This window comes from Cloeon dipterum, chromosome 2 (genome assembly GCF_949628265.1).
Source record: "Cloeon dipterum chromosome 2, ieCloDipt1.1, whole genome shotgun sequence".
Lineage (NCBI taxonomy): Eukaryota > Metazoa > Arthropoda > Insecta > Ephemeroptera > Baetidae > Cloeon > Cloeon dipterum.
This window is the reverse complement of record NC_088787.1, coordinates 5,001,318-5,011,389: the sequence shown is the minus strand read 5'-3', so window position 1 is coordinate 5,011,389 and position 10,072 is coordinate 5,001,318. Positions and strand designations below refer to the sequence as shown.

The 10,072-nt window shown below is 44.4% G+C and overlaps 1 protein-coding gene across 1 annotated transcript; it reads right to left on the bottom strand.

Annotated features, from left to right (window-relative positions):
• Nucleotides 1-5,187: 5,187 nt before the first annotated feature.
• Nucleotides 5,188-9,563, bottom strand: LOC135936237 (xylosyl- and glucuronyltransferase LARGE2s-like). The gene is made up of 9 exons (XM_065478991.1): nt 9,106-9,563; nt 8,516-8,772; nt 7,548-7,958; nt 6,952-7,455; nt 6,708-6,888; nt 6,521-6,645; nt 6,309-6,464; nt 6,072-6,251; nt 5,188-5,692 (listed from the first exon to the last, which is right to left on the bottom strand). Exons 2-9 carry the CDS (start codon nt 8,702-8,704, stop codon nt 5,390-5,392), a joined length of 2,049 nt encoding a protein of 682 aa, XP_065335063.1. The 5' UTR covers nt 8,705-8,772; nt 9,106-9,563; the 3' UTR covers nt 5,188-5,389.
• Nucleotides 9,564-10,072: the final 509 nt, after the last annotated feature.

The window sequence follows — 10,072 nt, the reverse complement described above, 5'->3', positions numbered from 1 at the left end:
TGCGCAGTTCTCGCATTCATATTGTTTTGGCGGGAAAAAGGGTTCACACACGTTGCGCTGGACTGTTTGGTCGTAAAAGTATCCAATTTACCTAATTCGACCCTCAGGAATCGATTGGTGTGCTCAGAGACTTCGTCAAAGATGGTCTTTAATCAGAAAAATTCATTTTAATAAAAGAAAAGTCTTCAAGTTTAAGATTTAACCATTTAAATCAATTTTTTCCAAATAAAAAGATAATTACGTTCAAGTGGGTGACTTTGGGGAAGGCGAGGTGCATTCCGAGGTTGTTGGGCCGCGTGACCAAGTGTCTCAAATTGGACGTGGACGCGGGCAGTTCGTTAACGCGCAGCTGCCCGTGTGTTGCGAACGGATCGTCGGCGACTCTTCCGACGATTTCCAGGTGCGGCAGCTCCCTGACGCACAGCCGCCAGAACTCTTTCTCGGCCTCTTTGGATGATTCGTGATTCCTTTCGTTTTGAATGGTGAATAGAAAAGATTTCAAACGGCGAAAGCTCTTTTTCAAATCTTCCACATCCGGATTAAGTTCCTCTTCGTACCAGATTTCGATGTTGACGTGCTGCAGATTTTCTAATTCTCTGCAGATTTGCGTCAGTTCAGAGTAGGTCACCGTGGTTTTAGAGAGATCCAGGCTGTGCAGGCTCTTCAAACTGATTAGCGTGTCAAGAATTTCTCGGCATGCACGTATCTCCAGGAAAACTGACAAAATCTGGAGATTCTGCGCATTCTCCGAGATCAGTCGCAACACCTATTAAATAAGTATAATTGATACATTTTTAGTTTTTCCTTCAATAACGTACCTTTAAAAAGTTTATTTCCTTTCCATCTTGCGGGCTGAACGTCATTAATCCGTCGATTTTAATTTCCGCCGTTTGTGGCGTGAGCAACAGTTTCAAAGCCTTGAGGCGATTTTCAAACTCTTCCATGTTTCTGTTATCTTCGGTACAGCGTTGTTTCATAAATTTTGACAGCACGTTTCTGCGACGTTTATCAGCTGTGTTCAAGACCATAATTTCATAGAACTAAATTATTTAATTAAAAATAACAAACTCACGCAAGGTCAGCAGCAGCTGTTGTTGATTTTCGTCTGCGATGTTTTCAACCATGTCCTGGTCCGCAAGTTCTTCCCAGCCCCTTTCATTTTGCAGCCTCCGCGTCCTTTCCACGGCCAACAGATACAATTGATCGTAATTCATGGCTCTATTATCTTCGTTAGAGCAGTCAAGTCTAAAATTCTGTATGTCCCGGCGAGCCTCTCCCTGTCAAATGTGGCTGCCAGAAGGATGAAACTTTTCATAAGAATTTCCAGTATGTAACTTATTTCTTGCCATCTCCAAGTATTTTTTCATTCTTGCAGCAATGTCTGGATTTCATTGAATTATAACAATTTGACGACCCACAGAATCCACATTTTTTACATTCCAATTGATTCCTGAGGGTCGGAAGAGGTCTTAATCCGGTTGAAAAATGCTTTTTTTACGTGCGAGCAGTGGCACAAAGCAAAACGCACGTTGCTTTGGCGCGCGCAACGTTTGAATCTTTTATTGGTTGCTACTTACGTGACAGCTCTGACGTCACAACCATGACGTAAGAGGGGAGATGCTTGCGAATTAGAGATTTAAACATTCATGCGTTGCGCGCTCCAGAACAATGTGCGTTTTGCTCTGCGCCTCTGCTCGCACGTCACAAAACAGTTTTTGATCAGAAAAATAATTTCGATCCTCAGGAATCGATTGAAATTAATATGCAAAAATTGGGTTAAAGTAGATCTTTAAATTCAAAATTCACGTAAAAGTAGCTGGAAAGCTGTTTTCACCTTAAAAAAAATTAATTCGGCATGCACGAACCTGAAACTAAAATTAATTCAATTAAAATAAAGGCCTAAAATTGCTCTTTTCATAATCCCAGGACGATATTGAAGCTCAGAAAGAATATTTGGTAATGCATGAAATTACTCAACCGAATTCTCGTTCTCCGCCGCATTTCAAGCATGCTTAGAATTTTCCCAGCCTTCTAAAAGACCTAATTCACCTGGAAACACGTAACTGGACAGTTGAGCCATGGCGTGCGATCAGAGATTAAATTTGGCGAAAGAACGGATGCGGAAATTGAAAGTTGAAACAGTCTTGGAGAACGAGAATATCCATATATACATCGCCGACGAAAGAAAACGACAGCAATTGTTAAAATTACGTGAGTTTTAATTTAATTTTTTTATTTTTACGGCCATGCAAAATGATTTTCTACGCAGCTGATAATCGTCGTAGAAATATGCTGTCGAAATTAACAAGCGACATATGCGCGAAAGACGATGGAGATTTAGAAGAGTTTGAAAATCGGCTAAAGGTCTTGAAATTGTTGCTCACGCCGCAGACGACGGAAGTTGAAATCAACGGATTAATGACGTTTAGTCCGATAGAGTCGAGGGAAGATCATTTTTTAAAGGTTTGTATATTAACGCAGTTTCTGAGCCCACCAATCGGTTCCTGAGGGTCGAATTAGGTAAAATGAGTGTTTTTTCCGACCAACAAGTCCAGCGCGACGTGCGAATTTTTTTCCCGCCAAAACAATATATGAATGCGAGAAGTGCGCATGCGTCAGAGCTGACTGGATCTGACAAAGAAGTCATTCGTACAAGACGTCTCTCTGCAAAAGTGCTCAAAACAGCTCTGACGCATGCGCAGCTCACGCATTCATATTGTTTTGGCGGGAAAAATATTCGCACGTCGCGCTAGACATTTGTTGGTCGGAAAAACACTCATTTTACCTAATTCGACCCTCAAGAATCGATTGGTGGGCTCAGAAATTTCGTCAAAGACAATCCTGAATAATTTATTTGCAGTTGTTGCATGAGATCTTGACGCTCGCTCCAAACATCCAGATTTTGTCAGTTGAGGAGGATGGTATGAAATTGCATGGAGACCTGCTAAACAGTCAGGCCAACCTGAAAAGCCTGCATACCCTGGATTGCGCCAACCTGCTGGTCCCTTACACCACCCTGACGCAACTCTGCAGCGTCGTGGAAAGTCTGCGGCACGTCAACGTGCAAATCAATTACACCGACGAATTATTACCCGATTTGCACGGATTAAAAAGCAGTTTTTGCCGCTTGAAGGTTTTTCTGTTCACTGTTTGGAACGATGAGCAGCCTGAAATAAAATCACAATGGTTTGAAGACAAGTTCTGGCGGCTGTGCGTCAGAGAGCTTCCGAACCTGGAAATCGTCGGGAGACCTGCTGACGATCCCGCTCTGATGCACGGAAATCAGCGCGTTAAAGAACTTCCCTCGTCCACGTCCAATTTGAGACACTTGGTCACGCGGCCCAACAACCTCGGAATGCACCTCGCCTTCCCCAAAGTCACCCACTTGAACGTAATTATTTATTTATTTAGAAAAATTAATTGAAATGGTAAAAATCTGAAACTTGAAGAATTTTTGGAAGCCATTTTTTTATTAAAATCAATTTTTCTGTTTAAAGACCGTATTTGACGAAGTTTCTGAGCCCATCAATCGATTCTTGAGGGTCGAATTAGGTACAATGGATATTTTTCCGACCAAAAAGTCCAGAGCAACGTGCGAACTTTTTCCCGCCAAAACATTATGAACCTGCGCATGCGTCAGAGCTGGTTTGAGCCCTTGCAGGGAGACCGCCTGTACGAATGACTTCTTTGTCAGATCCAGCCAGCTCTCACGCATGCGCAGTTCTCACAAATTGTTTTGGCGGGAAAAAAAGTTCGCACGTTCGCGCTACACTTTTTGGTCGGAAAAATGTCCACTTTAACTAATTCGACCCTCAAGAATCGATTGGTGTGCTTAGAATTTTCATCAAAGGCGTTCTTATAGGAGAAAAATTATCCGAAAATACTATAATTTGAAAAATTAGGCATCTTTTGGTACCTAGTTATAAAAGTTACTCCAGATTTTCCGGAAAAGCGTCAAATCCTTCCGGCAAACATGTTTATTTCGACACCTGAGGATGGTACTTTTATTTAAAGCTCTTCGGAACTGTTCATAGATAATTAAAACAATTAACTTGTATATATTTCTAGATTCAACTTCTGGGTGTCGTCGACACAAACGAAATAAACACAATGCTGCAGTTTTCCTCCCAAATCGAGAGCCTGATTTTAAAGTGCCCCCCGTCCGGAGCGGTGGTGTCCGACTTCCTGGCCAAGTACGGTGCCAGTCTGAAAAATCTGGTGATCAAGAGCACCTGGACGGCCCTGCGTTATAAATTCGAACCGATTTTCTCGCTGTGCCCGCTCCTGAAAAAACTCACGTTGCTCAACGTGGAAATGACGGACGACGTGCAGACGATGAAAACACGCGACGAATTAATCCACTTCGAGTGGCTTCCACCAAAGCGTCAATAGTAATAAGATTTAATTTAATATTATTCAAGATAATTTATTTTTAAATCTACAGTATCGAGAGGTGTGCGACACTGTCCAACATTCTCATCAGCGCGCCAAACCTGCAACGCCTGAAGCTACATAGCGAGTGGCTTTTCACGAAAGACTTGGAGAATATTTCCAATTTGATTGTGGAGCAGAAGATTTTTCAAAAGCTCGAGCTGTTTCATTTCGACCACAAGTCCGACGAGGACATTCCTGCCTGTTACAAAACTGACCGGCAGTTTGAGCAGTTTGCCGCCTTTTTTCCGGTTTTCAGTGACTTGCTGAAAAATGCCATTGCTTACTGTCCCGTTTTGAAAGATGTTAACGTGTTTGTCCAACTGCGTGATCAAGACGTAGATTATCGCGTGGACAAAAGGTGTAAACACGGCGTCCCACCGACCAGAGAAATCTGGGACGACGAGGCCCTCCACCTCCTCGGGGAAAAGGACCTCGCCCGTTTTCTCAAAATTTGTAGCTAGCATAAAATCCGAATAAACAGTTGATTCTTCCTTGAAGACGCTTCGTTTACATTCAACCTTTCTGAATATGAATGGAAAGAAATTTTTTGCTAGATTAAAATGGAGAAAGGAGAACTCGAGTTCTGTACTCCCCAATGTTTAAAATTAATTAACTCTCCTGCCTGGTTGCTACGAGAGTCGTTTGAATTTGACTTGATTAGTTTATTTCTTTTTATTTAATGAAATTTTTCAGTTTGTGGGTTTTTTTACGTCTGCAATTAGCGGGAAATTTTGAGTTAAAACACTGGGAAAATAAGTTGATAAATTAATAAATATATTTAACCATCTCAAAAATCAGATCGGTGCAAGGCTGCAATGAATGGAATAAAAATCTAGCTAAAAGCTACACGAGATAGAGAGAAACGCGCGGTGACTACACTTCTTTTCGGAATGGGAGGAAAACTTGAACAGTTATTTTTTGTTGCGAGGGAGAGAAATCACATAACAATTCATTTTCACGCCTCAGTGGCGAACTCCTTGTGGAACTGGCGATTCAGGTCCTTGACAAACTCGTTCTTGAGCGTCTTCAGACACTTCCGGTACTGCGCCGAGCTGCGGAACTTGGCGATGTCGAAGCTGGGCGCGTGCGGCATGTGCACGATGAACGCGTTCGGCAGCACCACCAGCTCGTACTCCTCCGCCTCGAGACGCATCACGTGCGACACTTTGTTCCAGCCGAAGCCCACGAACCGCGTGTCGTACTCGGGCACATCCCGACGCACCACCACGTATGGCTCAAAGTCCGCCTCCCACTCGATCTAAAAATATAAAATACAAAGGTTGCTATTATACTGATTTTCAAGGTTTTTTATGTTTCTAGAATATTTTAAAATTTGTAACATTTTGACGGCAAATTTAAGGTTCTAGCTTCATTAGAACTCGAGATATTCACAAAATCACGTTTTAAAAAAATTTCGTTCGCGGAAATTTGGCCGTTCGGCCGCCCCGCCCACTTTTATATCCCTCAGCATCAGCTGATAGGAGTCAAATTAGCTCAATGTTGTAGACCTCCCCGAGTACTATCACCTAGAGCTATCTTCCCTCCTATCAGCTGATGCAGAGGGAGATACAAGTGGGCGGGGCGAACGATCGGCCAAATTTCCGCGACACGAACGAAATGAAATGGTCAAAACTGACCTTGTAAGGCGTGGTGGCGATCTTCCACTTGGCGTAGTTGGTCGGCTTGTGGCCCTTGGTCCAGACGTGGTACCTGAAGGTGAACAGGGTGCCCATGTCCAGCATGCTCAGCAGGTCGGCCTTGCTCTTCGGGAAGTTGATCCGGTAGCGCTGCGTCTCGAACGCAGGCACCACCAACGCCTGGATAAAGAAGGGAATTTAATATTTTAATTTAAAATTGAGTGGAATTTTCTTCACCTTTTTGCTCGAGTCGAGGTTGAGCAGCTGAATGGACTTTTTGAGATACGGGTAGAGTCCGAACATTGGCAAGAAGTCGATGTCGGTGAGGAACACATACGGAGTATTGACCTGCTGCAGCGCCACGTTTCGCAGGAAGTTCACAGGGTAGAAGTTCTGCGGCATTTCAAAAATTAGAATTTAGGATTTTTTTTAAAAGAAAACAAACAAACCCCTTCTTTGTAGACGACGTGGTAACCGATGTTCTTGCGCGCGCTCAGCACCTCCGAGCTCAGCGCGTAACTCAAAAACTGCTGCGCCTCCGCGTCGGACATGTACAGCGTCAGGCTAATCGGACCTGAAATCAGGATTTAATGTTTCGGAAAATTAATTTAAAAAAATCTTTTGATCGATACACACCTTCCCAGTGCTTGCAGAGCTGCTCGACCATCTGCAGCCGGTCCATGGAGAGCTGCGCGACCAGAGTGACGTCAAAGCCGTCCACCGAGGGCTCGTAATCGTAATCTAAGAAGTAGAGGTGCGTCCGGTAGTCGGTGATGCGCGCACGCCGGAAATCGTAGCATGGGTCTTCTTCGTTCAACTGTAAAAATTATATAATTTAAATTTGAAAATCCTGGAAAATCCCCTGAATTTGTCTGCAAACCTCACTAAGCTCCTTCTCCTTGAGGGAGGCCTTGGTGTTGTTGCAGCCGAACAGTTCTCGGCGGAGCAAATTGCCGTCGTACTCGAGGAAGGTGAGGTAGAGGTTGCGGAAGAACTCGACGTGCTTGTTCTTGACCTTGAGCTTCTTGGGCGAGTTGAAGTGGATGACCTTGAGGTCGGTGACCTCCGTGTAGCAGAGCTCCGAGCGGGTGTTGTCACTGAGCTGGACGTTCCACTGGCAGGGCAGCGTGTCCACCAGGTACGGGTGCTGCTTGATGATGGCATTGAAGATGTCCTGGTCGGCCAGGCTGGTCGACAGCAGCGTCATCAGGTCGCGCTCGGCGATCAGCCGCCACAGGTGTCCCCAGCCCATCTGGCGCAGCTTGGCCAGGTGCAGCAGGATGACGCCCGTGTTGAAGCCGCGACCCAGCGCAGGCCACGGCCGGTGCTTCTTCCACAGCTTCCCCAGGTACCAGTCGCTCTGGTTCTCCACCAGACCTATCGCCTGACCCACAACAAGAATAAAATAATTAAGGGGTTGTTGGACATTCATCAATATAAATAATAATTCCTCTGTCTAATTTACAAATAAATCACCTGTTTTGGTCCCTGCTTGCGGAAGTTGCGCCACAGTTCTGCAATGTCGGTGGCGAACGTGACGTCCGTGTCGAGCACGATGACCTTGTGCAGCGACTCGGGCAGCACCTTCGGCAGCGTGAGTTTGAGGAGGCCGTAGACGCCCGAGTAGTGCTTGTTGGGAATCCAGGAGACGTCGCCGACCACGTTGTCGGCCAGGTAGAAACTGACGTCGGCCTGCGGCACGCTCCACGTGTTGAACAGCGTCTGCAGAATCACCTGCGCCGTCGAGTCGGAGATCAGGTGGAAGTGCAAAGGGTTGCGCCGGTAGAACAGGATCGATTTGATCAGCGTCACCACCGACCGAGACGAGTTGTAGCCGGCGCACACGATTGCCACGTGAATCACCTCACATTTCGGCACTTCGGGCTCCTGAAATTTTAAAAATTGGAATTTTAGTTATAAATTAATAAATAAAATGAGAGTATTTTAAAAATTGATTCATTCGTAGGTATTTTTTTTTTTTTGAGAAAAATGATTTTTCCGCTTCGGTTATTTAGAGTTTTGAATTTTTTTAAGGGGTAAGCAACCCTTTACAACCCCCAGAGTTAAAGAGTAGGTCAAGATGAATCTAACCGTGTGCCGTTTTTGCAATTCTGACGATTAGAAGTCAAGATTTGGTGAAGACAAATTTGGGAAAAAATTGAATTTTTCTGTTTTTTTTCATTTTGTGGTTTTTCTCAAAAAATGAGAAAAATAACGTTAAGAGTATCTCAGAGAAGAAAACACGTGCCTTACAAATGCTTTAAAGGGGTTTACCAAATTTTTAAAAATTTTTTAAAAAATTCCGAACAGCTGAAAAACACCCGAAATTATAAAAAAACGACCTAAATTGACCTTTGACCTTGTCCGATAGCCCTAAATAAAGTGTTCAATCAACGAAAGGAAAAAAACTGAGAAGGAATAATTAATTAATAATAAATTGAAACCTTGACGGGGCACTTGACGCTCTTGTCCTCGGCGGCGCCGTTGCTGCCGTACGCGGTGATGGCGTCTGCGGCCGCTGCCGCGGCGGCGACGGGCGCCGAGTCGTTGCGGCGCGTCTCGGACATGGCGGATATGAGCTGGCTCTGCGAGAAGCTCAACTGGCGCCGCAGCAACTGGTTCTGCTCCTCCATCTCACGCACCCGCTCGGCCAGACGCGCCTCCCGGTGGTTGAAACCCAGCAAATTGTTCGGGTCAGCCTCTGAAATAACAAATATAATTTAAGAAAATGATTTTTACAGAAAAAAAAAGACACAAAAAAGGTCAGGAAAATAATTATAATGCAAAAATGTTTACAAAAAGGCGGCTGAAAATATTTATATTAATAGAAGAAATGGTACATTTACAATTAAGGGACACTTAAAATATTGATTTAACAAATATTAAACACCATAAAAATTGCTGAGCACAGAAAATAACAAATACATAAAACGCAATTTAATCAATGCACAAACTGGAACACGACCCTCTCTCATTTTTAAAACGAAATAATTTCTCAAATTTGAGCCCCAGTGGTCGAGAACTGTATCCTCACCATCGCGGATGAAGATGGAGTAGTAGAGGAGGGCGCAGGAGACGAGCAGGGCGCCGACGAAGAAGCTCAGCCTGTGTCGAGCCAGCCTGCAGAAGAGGCCATTGTGGCTGCTGCGCCGCCGGGCAATCGTGCCGCCGACTTCGATCCGCTGGCCGGCCAAGCTACTGCCTCCGCGCAGGCCCACACTCAGGCCATCGCATATACCTTATATTATACCTCCGCAGGGCACTGCTGCTTTGTCCTGAGGGACAGTGTCGATAATCGAGAACTCGAGAAGACGCCCCTTTTTGGTCTGATTTGTTGATGTTCGGCTTTTAGCCGGTTGCGCTACGAATGCCGCAGTTTTTACTGACACGGCCAAAAGACACTGACGGACAAGGGTCTGAAAAAGGACGCGAATTGGCAAGGCAACAACTCTCTCGTCAGGGTCGCCTCCAGTCCAGTCCGGACGATTTCTGATTTTACGATTGTTTGTGTGCGGAGTAACCGGTTATTTGTTTGGAAAACACTGGAGAACAATGGGTTAGCTTTGATTAACACCAGATGGAGATAACCGGTTGTGAAAAGAGACGGTTTTTAAAGACTAATTCGCAGCCACACCCCCTTGAACTTAAAACCAACAAATAATATGCCCCGCCCACTTGGATTCACTCGGAATTAGCGCCAAGAGACGTGAAAGGCCTGTATTAAACGCGAAATATTTTGTCTCTTGCTAAGAATTTCCGATTAAATTTGGAGATCATCTCGATGAATTTATTATGGTGCGGGGTCAATCTCATTCTGGAGCTGATTTTCAAGGAGAACGGCTCTGAAGTGAAAGAATTCGTGCACTCACTTTTGAATAGATACGAATACAGGTTAGAATGAATTGAATTACTGGAGAATTCTTATTGAAATTCCGTTTCAGATTCTAATTTACATGTCTTTCAATGTAAAAAAACAATATTTTTTAAGGAAACAATATTTA

Excerpts from the sequence above, each read along its gene's own strand:
- LOC135936237 (XM_065478991.1), bottom strand. The coding sequence starts at position 8,704 with ATGGAGGAGCAGAACCAGTTGCTGCGGCGCCAGTTGAGCTTCTCGCAG. Across the intron at positions 6,646-6,707 it reads GCTCTGCAAGCACTGGGAAG|GTCCGATTAGCCTGACGCTG; the intron begins GTGTGTATCGAT and ends TCCTGATTTCAG. Across the intron at positions 5,693-6,071 it reads TCGCCACCACGCCTTACAAG|ATCGAGTGGGAGGCGGACTT; the intron begins GTCAGTTTTGAC and ends TTATATTTTTAG.